We start from the raw sequence: 18,260 nt of genomic DNA, 5'->3' as shown, positions 1-18,260 counted from the left end.
TATACCATTATACTAACATTATGTATTGCACAACCATAGAAAATGGATCCTCCAACATGTTCTTTAATGAGAAAATGACACACAGCAGGAAGGGGTATTACTTCAGTCCTTCAAATGCTTCACTCTTAATGTATACTGAAAAAATATAAACGCAACATGCAACAATTTCAAAGATTTTACTGAGTTAGTTCATATGAGGAAATCTGTCGATTTAAATAAATGAGGCCCTAATCTATGGATTTCACATGACTGGGAATACAGATATGCATCTGTTGCTCACAGATACTTTTGAAATGGGCCTCGAGATCTCATTACGGTGTTTCTGTGCATTCAAATTGCTGTCGATTAAAATGCAATTGTGTTTGTTGTCTGTAGCTTATGCCTGCCCATACCATACCACTGCCACCATGGGGCACTCTGTTCACAACGTTGACATCATCAAACCCGCTCGCCCACATGACGCCATACACATGGTCTGCGGTTGTGAGGCCGGTTGGATGTTCTGCCAAATTTTTCTAAAACAACGTTGGAGGCAGCTTATGGTAGAGAAATTAGCATTCTATTCTCTGGCAACTGCTCTGGTGGACATTCTGCAGTCAGCATGCCAATTGCATGCTCCCTCAAACTTTAGACTTCTGTGATAAAACCACTTTTTAGAGTGGCCTTGTATTGTCCCCAACACAAGGTACACCTGTGTAATGATCATGCTGTTTAATCAGCTTCTTGATATGCCACACCTGGCAGGTGGCTGGATTATCTTGGCAAAGGTGAAATGCTCACTAACAGATGTAAACCCATTTTTGAGAAATATTTTTGTACGTATATGAAAATGTCTGGGATCTTTTATTTAAGCTCATGAAACATGGGACCAACACTTTACATGTTGCATTTATATTTTTGTTCAGTGTAGTTACTTTGGGAAGAGTGTTTTCAAACAATAGAACCAGAATCTGTTGATTTTGAATGCCTGCTAATCTCTTTCCAAACAGGAACCACATACAATCTACATCCGGCTTGGGCAACTGGCAGCACGTGGTCCCCCTTTTGTAGACAAATATATGATTTCATTTTGGGTGAGGACTCAAGTCAGGGGCTCAATTTACTGTTGGGAGTTATAATAGTAGAATACACAAGGTGCAATTTAGAACTGTGGTTGTGCATCAGTAGTTTTCTTGTTATGTCAGTCACTGACAGTCACCCTGATCTACATTTTGTAGATATTATTAGCTGGATCTATGTTGGAAGTTACTGCACCAAGATGATTTGTTGGCAACATGGCATAATTAATTAGATAAGTTCTTACATCAGTCATTCAGAACAGCTTGGCATCAAACTGGAATTCTGGAGTCCCCAGGGTGCACCAGCACTGCTGATTGAGGTGACAGTGGGTGATTGGCTAAACTTGAGTTCAGTGGGGTTTGGGTGTAATTGAGTTTGTATTAAACTTCAAAAGACAGTTTCCCATGTGCTACTGGACTGAGAGAACATTTCAAAGAAAACGAAACAACGGCACCATTAGTCTTACTAGCCAAGGTGGTTTGTTTTATTTTATGATCTGATTATCTTATGCATTACACAGCAAACGAGTGTAGTAGCCAGTTTAATAAAGCAGCGACGGCATCTGCCAGCGTGTACAATCTCAATACAGCGTGTACACTTTAAACATTATAAAGCATCCTATTGGCACAAATACAAAAAGAGAACAAAGCACAATTTATGGTGTAGAAAGCTATGTGAAAATGCACATAACACAATTGGCAGCAATTAGTATGAAATGAATACCTTCAAATGTAGAAAATAAGCTAACAATCATACTGCATATACTGTAAATTTACCGTACAGATTATATAATTCATGTATACTTGTCAGACAAACGGATCTATACAAACATAGGGCTCTATTCAGTCCGCATCGTGGAAGTTCAGCTTTTGAGCGTGATTGAAATTTAAAGGCAACGTTCCCGCTTTAGCGGCGACTGCATTCGCGGTAAACGCTGGATACTGTATGTCAGCTCAATCGGAAATGACCTTTACATTTCTATCGCAGAATCAGTAACGCTTCAGCGATACAGAGTGAATAGAGAACAACATCTCTCAGACACCCTGCCACATATACAGCACAGATTGAAATACAGAGTTTGAGAAATCCTTTGAGGAAACACTACAGCTGTAATCTTAAAGCACTTTGCTTTGTCATTATCAACATTGCTTCATTGGCAGTCAAGATCGTCTTTTATTTACAAAATACTGTCAATGCCAAATCACAGCCTCGCATACACTGTCTAAATATGACACGGTTTAGTAAGGAATTTTTGTTTAAAAGTAAACGTTTTAGTAATCTTATACTGATCATAGGCAGTTCACTGCAAGGGTCCCTGTGAATAATCTCACATGTAATCCAACCAAATAGCCTGATCCCTAAAGTACATTTGTTCACTTCTGCTATCTAAAACGACACATTACATAATCTGAAACTACTCTTCCCTCACTACTCCTAATACGGACATGATACATTCACTTCAGTGAGCTCTTTTAGTAGAATCTATAATAATATAGAAGAGTCTTATTACCAATTGATTCTGAAAAGCAAAGTGCATTGTAAGTATAGGAATGTTTGTCCACAATAAGCAGAAGGTTGTTATATCTGTGATTCTCATAAGCGCTATGTTTTGGTTCTGTTATGGTCCTAAATGACTCTACCTGTAGATTCACAGCTGTATGTAGAAGCATTTAGTGTGACCGTTCACAACCAGTGATGGTCTCACACGTAGGACTCTTCAGCAAAGAGCAGTTGGTCAAAGTCCGGCTCCAGCATGGGATCACTACACCTCCTGAGCCGCTCCCTCTGCCCATGAATCAGGGCTAGCGCCACCTGCTGACCACTTTGGGGATTGCTGTGCGTGTGAGGCGAGAAATAGTCCCTCACAGCCTTGGTGGCAGAGGGAGACAGGCAAAACTTCGGAGCCCCGCTTTGGTCCGTGCAGGACACCTTCAACCCCAGGTCTTGGGACCCGTCCACTGACTTTGACCTCTGACCCAGTTTGGCCTCTCTGTGAAGCCTCTCCGGGTGTGAGGCCTTATCTAGAACCAAGGCTTCGCCTAGATGTGCTGCCCCAGGCTCAGAGCTCCGGCGCTGGGAACACCTGCCCCCGGAGAGACCCTCCATGCCTGGGGCTTGGGAGTGGGACTTCTGCCTGGCTAGGGACAAGCTGGGTCCACCCTGCCCAAAGAACACATGTTGGGGAGGGGTAAGGTTGCCCTGATTTGTGACGTCATATCCTGTGTTGCTCGCTGCGCAGGCCCGGCTGTGTATCTCTCTCAGCTCTTTGACAGTGAGGGGTCTGTCTGTGGGTTGGTAGCAGGGAGAGCGGCAGGAGTGGAAATGCTCCTGGGACCTCTGGCGCAATGGTGGGCTCACCAAGCCTTGACTGGATTGTCGGTCCTTGGTCACCCTGCCGCGATTCTGCAACCCTCCTGCCTTTGGGGGGCAGCTGGCCAGGCTGGACTTGGGCGGGTTCTCAGACGACTGTTTCAGCTCTCCTTTATCCTGACATGACTTGCTAGTGGGGAGAGTCTTGTTAGTGGAATCCACCTACAGAGAGAGAAAGAGAGAAATGATGAGTGTGTGAGAGAGAGACATTCCATGAATGAACAGTACTAATAAACAACAACCACATGTAATGGAACTCACCACACCCCCCTCATCCTCCTGCTGCGACAGCGACAGTCTGCGGCCTCTCTTCAACCAGGTGTTGGGATGGAGCCCCCTGCAGCCCTTCAGCGTACCCCAGGAAGGGATCTCCTTCGGCGGGGAGATATTGGGACTGAGCCCCTGGCCTGGAGCCGGGGTGGGGATGGGTAGATCATGTTTTGAAGTAGGGGAAGATATGGGGGTTAGAGGGACAGGAGGACCAGGAGGGACAGGAGGACCATGAGGGACAGGAGGGGCAGGAGAACCAGGGGAGGGAGTCAATCTTGCGGCGCTGGGTCCCACCCTGGGTTGCCAGAATGGAGCGGACTGGATGCTGGTGTGGGAGAGGAGGCTGTCCAGGGAGTCCACTGAGGAGCGTGTGGGGGTGGGGGAGGTGGGCGGCGAAGAGAGACTGGAGTAGCTCGCGTCCCGGCGTCGCGTCTGTGTACCTTGTGACCCCAAACCCTCACACACACCCTTACTGCCATTCCACTCCCCTGTGTGTGTGGGTCCGTGTGTCTGTGTCTGTCCATCCTTCCGTAAGCTGTGAAACATCTCCCCACCTCCAGCCAGGTCATCGATGCTACCCAGCCTGTCTGCGTTCCCTGCCAGTCGCGCCACGAAGCTGGCCACAGAGTACCCTATGGCCGGCTCTGAGCACCTCCTCCCCCCCCTCCGAGGAGCTGGGGGGCTGGGACAGGAGGAGGGGGGCACAGCTGGGCTGAGTTTCCTGGTCCTGCTTCGGGCTGGGGTTGAGGGCTGGAGGAGGTTGCCAGATCCAGGTTGTGTGATCGTATCACGGTGGTGGTGGTTGCCAGATTGGGGGTCTGTGGTGTCGGGGTCTGTGTCCAGGTCGGGCTGCTCCTGGTCGCAGTCACTCAGGGTGAGGACCGAGTCCAGGCTGCCCTGCAGGGGCTTGGCTCTCCAGCGCCGCCGTGAGGTGTGGAGGCATGGAGACTCACTGCTGTCATCATTCAGCATGTTCTCCAGGCTGTCATAAGATGAGTCGGTCAGGTGGAAGGAAGACACGTCTGTGGAGAGAATGAGAAAGAGAGATGGACAGAGAGAAAGAGAAAATTAGATGGTGTGTGCTTTTGAGCAGGGGAATCTTTGCATAAACAGAGATGTTAGTGTGTGTGTGTGTGAGATACCCGATTCGGCACGTTTCCGGGGTAGACCTCCAAACACGGAGGTGACATCCTCTCCCAGGACCTCCTGGCAGTGTTCTATCATATACCTCACCAGGTCACACACCTGGGGACAGGACAGGGGACAGGTCTTTAACCTGGAGGAACTACTACAGATACTGAGCTCTATGTATCTTTTTATTAGGCCTTGAGTTAAACAAACTAGCATTTAAGACACCGTGTTTTTCTCATGAGAAATCAGTCTCCAAGATAGAAAAGTAAGTCTATTCTTAGGACAAAGGGCTTCACAGCTTTCTAACTGCATGAACCAGGAACGCAGGAGTGACGTGAGTGATGGGAATTCACCAGATAACCTTCTCAGAGAAAGAACAATCTATTCCGAGTGGGTTGGACATTCCGTTGATATGGTGATGAACTGACACAAATGCAGCACCAAAATGGCTCTGATGGTTACATTGATGTCGCTCTGTCTGTATTTTCAGTCTCAGCACGCGAGATAAGCTTCTAGGGGCTATTGAACTGGCTATGGAACACATTAACTTACTTGTAACCTAAGACTTTGTTGCATAATACATTTTTGCTATGTTAGCAGAGCCGTCAGACAAATCTGTTAGCCATAGAATTAACTGCTACACTATTAGAGAAAAAAACAACACCCATTGTGAGGGAAGGGGTAGAGTGTGAGAACAGTGCTGACCCTGCAGGCTGAAAGAAACGCGTTGCACATTTCCTAGCGAGCCCATTATGTTTCCAGCTACCTTCTCAATACTGTTGAGTTCCCAGCTACATGTTAACTGTTACTCTACTGTGGTTCTCCAGTGTTTGAGTGACCATTCACTAGGTTACAGGATAAAGGCTTAAGTGGAGCCTAGCCTAGATAAAAGGTTAGGGGTCAAGGGAAAGTGCTTATGTGCATTTCCCCTCACCTTCTTGGCACCTTCCCCCTCCACCTCGGGGCTGCTGGGGCCCGGAGCCCAGAGCATGCTGGGAGCAATGCACACAGACAGGTTGAAGGCGTTCATCTGGTTGTCATGGGCGTTTTCCTGGATACCGTGCAGCACGGCGACAACGTGGCGTAGCAACAGGGCGTTCTCTTTGGGCAGTAGACCAATCAGCCTGCAGAGAAGGAGGGTCACAGATGGGTCAAAGGTTATTATTGGTTATCCAAATGTGTATTATTTACAGTATGAACAGGGTCTTGGGTTTTCCCTGACAGGAAAAACTCCAGACGCTGGTTTGTTTATTTATTTATTTGGATCCCTATTAGCTTTTGTAGAAGCAGCAGCAACTCTTCCTGGGACTACAAAAAACACAACACATGACTAGTAACAAAACACTGATAGACAAGGACAGTCACACATTTAAAATACAACAAAATACAAATACAACTTGATTTGATTTGTGTAGGTACAAGCTGCCCCTAATGACTGATACGTGGTCAGATGTTTCTCATTAGCCTGATGGTTTTGATTAGGATTCAAGTAACGTGGTAATCTGATCCTAGATCTGTCTTACCTCTACCTTCTACCTCCATCTGAACATGGACTCTGCTTTCCAGCACAGAAATGAATGATAACATAACAGTTCACACTCTTTCTCTCTCTCTCTCTCTCACTCACTCACGCGGCTCCCTTGTGACTGGGTGGAACGAATCGATAACAAATAGTTGAATGCCCAGGAGGAATATTCAGTTTGCCCAATATTTTCCTACTTTAAAGCGGCCTACAGTCGTGCTGAGGCTGTCCAGTCCTTCTCTTCAGTTCCCTAACCCTGTGCTCTACCTGTTTAGAGAAGCTAGCTGAAAAGCTTTGTGAACCATTGAGATAAAACTCTCCATGATTAGAACACTGAGCTGAGGGAAGTAGTGGATCCTGGCACTCTTAAAACCCTATAGAGGAGTTTCCCTTTCATAACTAAATCACCTGGTTCATTACTCAGCCTATTACTGGGTGAGTAGGCTACTGCTGATACAGGTGATGATGGAAAGTGTCCGTCTACCTCGTTATATCCTGTGCCTGCTCCTCCTCCTCTGCCTCCTCCGATTCTGCTTCCTCCATCACATCCATCCACTGTTCATAGAGGTCGGAACACAGCAGACTGCCCGGAATGTTCCGCAGGAAGTCCTGAATGTCGAGACAGAGACCAGAGTCACTAGACTGACAATTTATAGTGGAAAAAATATACAACAGTAAAATGTCATTGAAGTTCATTTTGAGGTGAAGTTTTAGGTGGACACCTTCATTTGTCGTCATAGACTTTTAGATGTAACTGTTAACGTCTTCAGACTCACTCAGTGGATCTCCACCAGATTATGAGCTACAGATTAAATTTGACAACCTCATCTCTATTTAGCTATCGTTTTTGGCACAGCCTGTGCTGCATTGCTACGGGCTCGTATGTGTCACCCATAGAGATATGAGTCGATAATTGGATTGACGACAACAACACACCACAATGGCACAGGTGTAATGTAACACTTGGCAAGCAAGGACAATGTCCTTCCCTGACATTAGTCATTCACAAGGCTCAAAGGTCGACTTTGAGCACGAAAAAAACGGTCCAACTCCACCTCTTTCTCAAATTTCAAACAGAAAATGGAGTGTGCCTTTGGTGGTCCATCGACGTGTCATTCTGGTCATGCTCGCCGCGACTGACGTAGCTAGTTCGTTAGCTAAATGTAGCCGCTGTAGCTAGCCAGTAACTCCCCCTGTATGTGTTGATGTCATTTCACAGGACGAAAGCTCTAGAGATCGGTAAGAAATTACACTTCTGCAGCCATTTTAAAGCATTAAATGACCTGGTTTGATGGTGCATTGACCAGTTATATAGTTTAAGGCAGTAATTTGAGCGTTTCTTTGCCCAACCTCAACACTACAGCATCGATGTGACAGCCGCATGCTTCTTTACAGCTTCATCTGCCACGGTCCTACAAGGTGACCAGAGTTACTAAGCACAAAGGGTCAACCTGTTTTTCCTCAGGTCCTGAAAGTACATTTGGTTCCACTTCACTTGAACCCTCCGTCTGCCACAAGGCCAACATAACACATCACAACATTGGTATAACTGATGTAATTCTGCCACAGACTTCAGAGTTGTCTAGCGTGTTTTAGAGAGTGGACCTTGAACACAGCAGCGATGATGAAGACGTGCTCCCGTGACAGCGGGACATCCTGAGCCCCAGAGTCCAGTCTGTCCCTGAGTTCACGACACGCCCTCGCCCCCGCTGACCGTCGGAATATCCCCCGCGTGAACGGACCCTCGTTGTACAGAAACACCAGCATGTCCTAGAGAGAGAGACAGACAGAGAGAGAGAGAGAGAGAGAGAGGGAGACAGAGGTTGCAGATGTGAGTGATACATTTTCAACAGACTTCCTCAAATCACTGTGATGATGTCATTCGGAAGTCACTGCGACATCATCGCCTCACTCACCATGACGGGCTTGGGCAGGGAGTTGTCCCAACAGATGGTGCTCAGCGATTGGCCAAACAGGTAGCCGGGGGCAGGAGAGGAGAGGTTTGTAGTGGAACTGTGGAGGTTAGGATTGGAGCCTTTCCAGAAAGCCCAGTTGATGAGAGAACGCCTTCGCTTGAAGGGCTTCTGAGCTGGGTCTACTGGAGAGAGATGTCAGGTCAGACAGGACGTGGTCACAACAGAGAGATCAAATCATTTGCAGTGCGACACAGGAGAGAGGAGAGAAAGGGAAGCAATAGAGTAACAAGAGAAAGCGTGACATCAAAAACGAGCCAATCCTGGACTATCAGTAACAGACCAGTAATAGACCATTAATAAACCTTTTATAGACTAGTATTAGTACATTAAGCGCCTCCTCAGTCCTCACCAATCACAGGCGTTGTTGTTGTGGAGCTGCATCGGGTCTTTAGGATGAACTGGCACTGTTTGTCCACCTGTACCTGGTCGCGGTGCATCGCCCTCTGTCTGTCTGGAGGTGGAACTATGTCCCTGCGGCCTGGCTGGGCCAGGGGCTCCCGCATATGACTCATCTGGATACTGAAAGGGAACTCATGACCTGGGAGAGGGTTAGGGCGTAAAGGTCAGAGGTCAGGGGTTCCAGTAGGATTTAGTTCCAGGCTAGCACTAACACACCTGACTCAACACCTAATTCAACTAACACACCAGGGAATCAACCAGTAGACAAGACCTTAGTTAGAATCTCACCAATGAGAGGGTAAGGGGCGTTGTCCCTCTTGGAGCTTACCCACAGCTGGTAGTCCTTCACACAGCTCTATGGAACACAGACAAAGATATTCTAAGATCCAAGATAAACAAAAACACTCGAAAAACTACATTAGTCAAGATAACACAAGACACAAAAAAACAGTATTGCTCAATTCTATACACACCGTGACACCAAACTGTTGAAGAGCGAGTCGGACAACCTCATTGGTTGAATCAGAGTTACTGACACCCAAGGTCTTACTGACGACCTGAGCACAACTCCCGATGCCTTTCCCAAACACCTTCAGTGGAATGGTTTTAGGATCATCCTTTTCCTTCTCCTCTTTTATTCGACTGGAAAAACAGGAAAGTTAGGATCCAGCTCACAGGGAGAACACATACTGGACACACATCAACATACGTTTACAGTAGAAGAAACCATGAAGGCTTATCTGTTGCTCACCTTTTGAGCATGGAGAGCCATCTCTCCTTCTGGACCTCAGAGCTGGTAAAAAGAAACCATAAACGTCAGAACAACAACAGCACGAGCAACCTAAACATGTCAAATAAGAACCTAAACACATTCTACAGCAACTTATAGAACCACCTGTAAAAATGTACCAGGTTGAAATATATACAACCTATAATGGTCATAATGTTTATCGGAGGAGTCTGGGGAGGCTGGTGGGAGGAGCTACAGGAGGACAGGCTCATTGTAATGGCTGGAATGGAGTAAATGGAACGGTATCAAACACGTCAAGCATATGGAAACCACATGCTTGACTCAGTTCCATTAATTCCATTCCAGCCATTACAATGAGCCCATCCTCCAATAGCTCCTCCCACCAGCCTCCCCTGCTGTGTATATATAAGCAATGCTTCACTGCTCAGAAATACGCAGTGCAGGGTGCAGACCCAGAATGTCTGTTGTGTACCTGAAGGTGACCACACAGTTGCAGGTGGGCCAGCCCATGACGAAGCTCCTCTCTGGGTTGGTGCTGCCCTCACATACGTCCTCCATACACTGGGCTGTCCACATCTCACCCACACACACCTGGGCCTTCAGCTTGAAGTGTGTGGGAGACCTGAGGATGACAAACAGATGTCAGAGACACATTCACACACACTCATTTTCATTCACTGCAGTCATCCTCCCCCCTCTATCTCCCACCTTCCTCATCCCTCTCTCGCTCTTACTTGGACTTGGCGATGATGAGGATGTCGGTGAAGAGGAAGAGGTCTCTGTCCTGCGTCTGCAGCCCTGTCTTCAGCGTGACGTGGCCGTGCAGGAGGAACGCCCTATCAGGACACAGGAACGACTGGACCAATGGGCACGTCTCTGGACACACAGGAACCAGGAAGCTCTCTCTGGGGAGAAAATATCAGGTATACATCCAATCTAGACACACTTTTCCAGAATAAATAAATATATTCTTTCCTAACCAAATTATACAACCGAAACAAAAGGTTAAAAACATTATGGGGTATGTGGTTGTGATTGAAGTGTGGAACTAAATGGAATGTGACCCTGCTGTGAAAGGGGTCAGTTAGGTTAGTAGTCACCAGGGCGGATGAACACACCTCCAGTATCTCTTTAATATGGTTATTCACTGCCCTGGACAGAGGGTCAAAGCCAGGGATATTAATAGATCCCAGATCCTGATTGGGATGGATTAGCTATCTGAGAGGATTAGCGATGCCTGAGAGGAGAACCACTCTAGGACTAGGAGCTTGGTGTTTGTGTGTGTGTGTGTGTAACAACAACTGGAGATCAATGTGAACCATTCATTTCACAACTGCCTTGACATATAGCATGTGAACACACACAAACAGATGGAAAAACTCTGTTCCTCTCTTAGTAATGAAGTGGTTCCACTCCTTCCTGTTAAGCGTCTGTAGTGTGGTGCAGATTATGAGATCACCCCTCCGAGTATTTGGAAGACGTAGGCGCAACTCTCACTCAATTAAAAACTTGGTCCAGCTCCTTCCACTCCTCTCAATCACAGCTCAGAGTCCCAGGGGTCGTCTAAGCAGTAATGACCCTGTCACACATCCAGGCTGGGAGGGGGATGTCTGGTCTGTCTCCCTGTTTGGGTCAGTCCCTTCAGACAGCTAACTCAGACTGATAGCAGCCTTTTTTTTAGAAGAGTGTGTTATCTAGAACCTAAAAGGCTGTCCCCGTAGGAGAACCCTTTGAAGAACCCTTTTGTGTTCCATGTAGAACCCTTTCCACAGAGGGTTCTCCTATGGGGAGAGCCATAGAACCTGTTTTTTAATATTGTTTTTATAAAGAGTGCACTGCTGTCTCCTGTTTGACCAGGGTACGCACCTACACACACACACACACATAGACACTCACTCGCATGCACAAACTCACAGACTGTCTCCTCAGGTTCAGCCAGTGACCCTTGACCTCTCTGATCTATGATCATCACAATCCATGGCCACTTCTCTAGGCAAGAGAGAACCATAGAAATACAATGGAAACTGTTGACTTAGAGCTCTACCTTGAGAGCTGAATCTACACCTAGTTTATGTGAAATGTCCCTGGTCCCCCAACATACCTGGAGAAAGTTCTGGATCTGGTCAGGGCTTTGTTGATGACCAAAGAGGGAGCGGACTGTCGACGATGGCTCAGAGACTTCATCCTCTGTGGAGGAGAGAGAGGGGTATGATAGGGGTGGAGATGGAAGGAAACAGAGAGAGAGAGAGGGGTACGATATGGGTGGAGATGGAGGGAAACAGAGAGAGAGAGAAGAGAGAGAGAGGGGGGTACGATAGGGTGGAGATGGAGGGAAACACAGAGAGAGCGAGAGAGACAGTGAGGGGTATGATAGGGGTGGAGATGGAGGGAAACAGAGAGAGAGAGAGAGGGGTATGATATGGGTGGAGATGGAGGGAAACAGAGAGAGAGGGGTACGATATGGGTGGAGATGGAGGGAAACAGAAAGAGAGAGAGAGAGAGCTGTACAGACACGCCAGACACAGCAGAGACTCTGATCCAACAGCCCAAATATGTCTTCAACTCTGACTTATGTTCTCTAATGGGTTTTACCTTATTTACAGTACACAGCAGCAGCTGCCTGGCTGGACAGACACATACAGCATATAAACAACGGTTAAAAAGCCTACTGTGGTGCAGCCTAAACATTGCACAAGTCTGAGGTAAAGAGATAACATTTACACTAGTTGCATGCGATAACTCGTCATCGACTTTGGTGTCAGCAGTCACCGCTAGAATGGCCTCCAAGCAGACAGTTTGAGGGGAGTGAAATTAACAATGGAGGTTTCAATTAAATAACAGGGCTGAGGACTGGGGTTCTTTCTCAGTGAGGGACGTCTCCTGTAATGTACTGTAGGTGTAGACTGTAGGGAGCTCTGGAGAGACTTTCCTTTTGAGGGACAACACGTCATTCATTAATTGGGAGTCCAAATTGGATTGGAGGGTGGATGATCTTATTTTAAGGTAGAAAATATAAAGTGAATACGTAAATCAGATGTTATTCCTCTCTGAAATCTACAGGTAACCCTGTGTACAACTTTGGGGTCAGTCATACCTCATCTGAGGTCACCAATGTACAGCTGATTAATTGCATTAAAACATGTTACCAGCAGGGTTGGGTAGGTTTACTTTCTAAATGTAATCTGTTACTAGTTAGTTACCTGTCCAAAATTGTAATCAGTAACCTAACTTTTGGATTACCCAAACTCAGTGACGCAATCTGATTACATTCAGTTACTTTTAGATTACTTTCCCCTTATGAGGCATTAGAAGAAGACAAAATGTATGTTACCAATTGAACAACATCTACTGCAGGATAAATCAATGTTAAAGTTTACACAGCTGGCCATATATGGATGTTACATTTTACTTTATGGGTTGGTTATGTAGGCTTCTTCTAACCCATCACTTTCTACTACATATAATAATAATAATAATAATAATAAAAAGATTACATTATATATATATTAATGTACAAATAAGTCCAAAATAGATGTAGCAACTACAGATTGCCCCTTTAAGTCTATCAAAAGTGTGCAACTTTGAGCATGTGTCCAGTAGGCCTATGGATTTTTTTTTATCAGCATGAATTTGACTGAGCAATAAAAGCCCCACTTGTATTCCATAGGCTGGGATCCTCACTATGCAGCTGTTGCAAGAGCACATTTTTCACTGTCTATCCACTGGTTTCAAAAACAATGATTGATAGGCAGCTTAAACTTCTTGAATTCAACCATTATCGGGTTCAAGTACACATTTAGAGCTGTGAACAGACATCCACAACACGTAAGGCGCAGATATCTAAAATGAGAGAGCAGCAGTGTGATTCACATCATTGAGCTACGTAGATATCAATAATAAGTGATATCTGTATGCAGTAGACTACACCACTGCTGTCATCCTTACCTCCAAGCGTTTATTCACGTTGGATAATATTTGGATGCCGACAGCAGTCGCACTATTGGAAGACATAGATTGGACTGTAGCCTACAAAAACCTATTCCTGCTCTTTTCATGCGATCCATCAAACACATTTGATGTGTCATCATAGTGGTCTCTGACTTGTGGTCAGTCTCACTCAGGTGGAACAAACTTCAAATTTGCTCCTTTTTTCAATACCGATTTGAGTGTCATTGAGAAAACAGAGAAGAGTCCAAGATTTGTTTTGTAAAAATACTGAATTTAAAAGTAATCATCTACTTTTTCAAAAGTATCTGTAATCGGATTACAATATTTTTTGCTGTTAACGGATTACAGTCACCGTTTTGTTGTAATCGCTTACATGTAACGGATTACATGTAATCTGTTACTCCCCAACCCCGGTTACCAGAGTAGTTGGTTATTAAGTTAATACATGGCACATGGGCAACAATGTAAAGCATTGCCTGTTCTATCTCAAAGTAAACAGCTAAATAACATGTTATTCTGAACTGTACAGATAATGATTTGTGTCATGACTTTAGGCATAATCAAGTTCCCTCAACGGACCAATTATTTATGTTAAGCCCATCAGGGTTATCTAGCCTGCTGGTCAGCAGCCAAATCTGCTAACCTAAACAGTTAGGACCTATCCTGTGATGACATCAGCTGTCACTACTGGTTATAAGGAAGGCATCTATACTACATTAGTAATGACAGTTATTATGACACAGTAATATACAGTGCATTGGAAAGTAATCAGAACCCTTGACTTTTTCCACATTATGTTACGTTACAGCCTTATTCTAAAATTGATGAAATTATTTTTCCCCTCCTCATCTAAACACAATACCCCATAATGACAAAGAGAAAACAGGTTTTAGAATTTTTTGCAAAAACAGAAATACCTTTACATAAGTATTCACACCCTTTGATAGGAGACTCGAAATTGAGCTCAGATGCATCCTGTTTCCATTGATCATCCTTAAGATGTTTCTACAACTTGATTAGAGTCCAACTGTGGTAAATTCAATTGATTGGACATTATTTGGAAAGGCACACACCTGTTAATATAAGGTCCCACAAACCAAGCCATGAGGTCGAAGGAATTGTCCGTAGAGCTCCGAGACAGGATTGTGTCGAGGCTCAGATCTGGGGAAGGGTACCAAAACATTTCTGCAGCTTTGAAGGTCCCCAAGAACACAGCGGCCTCCATCATTCTTAAATGGAAGAAGTTGGGAACCATCAAGACTCTTTCTAGAGCTGGCTGCCCCGCCAAACTGAGCAATCGGGGGAGAAGGGCCGTGGTCAGGGAGGTGACCAAAAACCTGATGGTCACTCTGACAGAGCTCCACTGTGGAGATGGGAGAACCTTCCAGAAGGACAACTATCTCTGCAGCACTCCGCCAATCAGGCCTTTATGGTAGAGTAGCCAGACGGATGCCACTCCTCAGCAAAAGGCACATGACAGCCCACTTGGAGTTTGCCAAAAGGCACCTAAAGACTCTCAGACCATGAGAAACAAGATTCTTTGGTCTGATGAAACCAATATTGAACTCTTTGGCCTGAATGCCAAGTGTCTGGAGGAAACCTGCCGCCATCCCTACCGTAAGGGTGGCAGAATCATGCTGTGGGGATGTGTTTCAGTGGCAGGGACTGGGAGACTAGTCAGGATTGAGGGGAAGATGAACAGAGCAAATACAGAGTAGATCCATGGTGAAAACCTGCTCCAAAGTGCTCAGGACCTCAGACTGGGGCGAAGGTTCACATTCTAACAGGACAACGACCCTAAGCACACAGCCAAGACAACGCAAGAGTGGCTTCGGGACAAGTCTCTGAATGTCCTTGAGTGACCAGCCAGAGCCCGGACTTGAACCCAATCTAGCATCTCTGGAGAGACCTGAAAATATCTGTGCAGCAATGCTCCCCATCCAACCTGACAGAGCTTGACAGGATCTCCAGAGAAGAATGGGAGAAAGTCCCCAAATACAGGTGTGCCAAGCTTGTAGCGTCACACCCAAGAAGACTGGAGGATGTAATCACTGCCAAAGGGGCTTCATCAAGCTACTGAGTCAAGGGTCTGAATACTTATGTAAAGGTCATATCTCCGCTTTATATTTTTTTATTCATTTGCAACATTTCTAAAAAGCTGTTTTCACTTTGTCATTATGGGGTATTGTGTGTAGATTGATGAGGGGGGAAAAAACAATTGAATCCATTTTAGAATAAGGCTGTAATGTAACAAAACGTGGAAAAAGTCAAGTGGTCTGAATACTTTCTGAATGCACTGTAGGTCTTGTGACTGGACAGATAAGTGAAATAGTTTTAATAACTATAAATTACTGAAGCAGTCACTGTATTAATGGCAGGCTTGCTTATAGCTGCTATTTCCACACAAAGCAGAGCAGTGGGTAAAGCCTACTGCAAAAGGCTGCCAGTCCTCACGCAGCCAGACACTATAGTGGTGCCAGAGACTGGAATACCCGGCTACAGAACACCACAGCTTTTACACAAACACCACAACTACTGATTCAGAAGACTGCGGAGGGGGAATCTATACATTCCAACTGTTGATCATTGTCCTATAATAACCTACAGTTGGCTATATGATAAAAGCCTACGGTTTCAAACGAAGATGTCATATTTGATATACTGCATAAGATCTATGGTTTCAGAGCATTGAAACGCTTTTGAAATGTCACCAATTCACATATACGCATGGATATGCAACAAGTAGTGCTGTTTTCAGAAAATAACTGAGTTGCATGGGCGTAATTCCTGGATCTGTCTATGGATATTCAGATTAGTATCTACAACCGGGGGTTCGGTTTAACGGCGATTTACTCCCTCCTCCTGGGAACACCGAGTCCGAACATAGCACCGGCAATCCCCGTGTGAGTCAGTGCGCTACCGGGCACAGAGCGCGCAACAACACAATTGCAATAAGCTACTTTACAAAAAAAAGTATTTTCACTGTTTTGAAACGCATAACAAATCACACACACACTAATCGGGAATGAGTGCGTAAAAACACATGATTTGGCCTATCACGTTAATTTACCCTCTTGTGTTCATGTTGCGTGCTGGTCTTGGACTCGCCGGTGAGTGACGTCCTGCGGCTCAGCTCGTTCTGTTGCTGTGGTGACATGGTTTCCATCCAGGTAGAGTTCCGCGGGAAAAGGGGAGCTGCAACCGCGCTCTACTGTCCCAAAGCTATCCAAAGACGAAGTAAAGAAAGAAACTCCATAAAAGTCCTTATTCGTTAGAAGCATTCCACCCATGCGTCGCTGTGCATGTGCGAAAGAAAGGTAAATTCTCCTGTCGACACCTTGCAGTCCAACCAAAGTCGTATAAACGACGCACAGGATCTGTATACGGTATTATGTCCGTCGTGGTTGAAAATGAGAGTTCAGTTGTCTGGTGTTGAAAACGAACTGTCTAAGCCATGCACATCTTCACAATTTATAGGTCCTCTAAGCACGCACCTCACTCAGGCTCTCCACACACTGAAACAAATTGGCTGTGTCAATTCTTTACACACGAGCTCGTGAGCCCTGTGGAATAGGCGCCTCGGTGGCCCCTGGGTCCTACTGCAGACCTTGTCTGGTAGAGAAGAGTTAGTTCTTTTTAATAAAAATATCTCAGGGAAAATGGACCAGGTAACATTTCAATGAAAGTGGGACTATGTTACAAGCTTGATAAAAAAAATCGTATGTGCTTGTTGTATTCCTCCAAGACTTGAGGTGAGCTTTGAAGTTTAGACTTGTTAGACTTGTGAAAAACACTATTCTTATTATCATGATCAGCAGGAATTAGACATGATAGACATTCATTAACAGGTGGTCAGTGTAATAGACAAGAGGGCGCTCTGCCCACTGTCATAATAAGAGTAGGAGATAAGAAATGGGACCCAAAACTTTGTAGAACTTGGAAGTCGGTTTCAAAAAAAGAAAGAATGTAATAAAATCCATTTTTACTGCAGCATCAGACAGAAGTGGAGCACAAACTGGGCTAAAGTGAGAAGAACCAGGACAGTGTGTGCTCCCCAAACCAATCACAATCATAGCCCCATTTAAAGTGGTTCAGAAAATCAGATGATTAGATGAATGAGGGTGATAATGAAATGCCTTGGGCTGTTGGGCAGACAGAACATAGAGAAAGTACAACATACCCTCATTATTGTCTCTGAAACTTCCACTTTCTCCTTTAATCTTGAGGGCCGGTTTCCTGGAATCTAATTAGTCCTCAATTAAAAATATGTTTGAAATTTAAAAGAGAAAAAGTAACATCCCTCCTAACTTCTCTTGACATCCCCTCTTTTTCAGGCACACACAGACACAGTATGTTATGTTATTAGATAGAGGATTTGAGTGGCTTTTCGCCTGTGCTCTGTAGGGCTCCATTAGAAAGGAACGTCTGGTCTCCCTGCACAGCCAAAACATGTGGCGAAGAGCCCTCAGAGCCGCCAACTACAATCACTAACACTACATTCCTATCTTTCTCTCTCACTCTGCCTATCCCTCTCTCCCTCAACTCCCCACACTCTTTCTGTCCATGCCTCTCTCCCTCAACTCCCCACACTCTTTCTGTCCATGCCTCTCTCCCTCAACTCCCCACACTCTTTCTGTCCATGCCTCTCTCCCTCAACTCCCCACACTCTTTCTGTCCATGCCTCTCTCCCTCAACTCCCCTCAACTCCCCGCCACCTTTTGCTGCGATTACAGCTGTAAGTAGCTTGGGGTATGTCTCTATCAGTTTTGCACATCGAGAGACTGACATTTTTTCCCATTCCTCCTTGCAAAACAGCTCGAGCTCAGTGAGGTTG

At 45.4% G+C, this 18,260-nt stretch overlaps 1 protein-coding gene across 1 annotated transcript; it reads right to left on the bottom strand.

Annotated features, from left to right (window-relative positions):
* Window positions 1-1,515: 1,515 nt before the first annotated feature.
* On the bottom strand, window positions 1,516-17,882 carry LOC110495648 (rho GTPase-activating protein 20). Its single transcript, XM_021570984.3, has 15 exons — window positions 16,497-17,882; window positions 11,580-11,665; window positions 10,213-10,383; window positions 9,951-10,100; window positions 9,479-9,520; window positions 9,201-9,369; window positions 9,016-9,082; window positions 8,678-8,866; window positions 8,269-8,450; window positions 7,958-8,122; window positions 6,837-6,961; window positions 5,765-5,954; window positions 4,842-4,944; window positions 3,691-4,721; window positions 1,516-3,591 (listed from the first exon to the last, which is right to left on the bottom strand). The coding sequence occupies exons 1-15, from the start codon at window positions 16,590-16,592 to the stop codon at window positions 2,761-2,763; spliced, it is 3,597 nt and encodes a 1,198-aa protein (XP_021426659.3). The 5' UTR covers window positions 16,593-17,882; the 3' UTR covers window positions 1,516-2,760.
* Between the last annotated feature and the right edge of the window lie 378 nt (window positions 17,883-18,260).

The sequence above is a fragment of the Oncorhynchus mykiss genome, chromosome 18 (genome assembly GCF_057628025.1).
Source record: "Oncorhynchus mykiss isolate SJ-2025 chromosome 18, ASM5762802v1, whole genome shotgun sequence".
NCBI lineage: Eukaryota > Metazoa > Chordata > Actinopteri > Salmoniformes > Salmonidae > Oncorhynchus > Oncorhynchus mykiss.
Note: the sequence above shows the minus strand (reverse complement) of the source record. Positions and strands in the feature narration are given on the sequence as shown.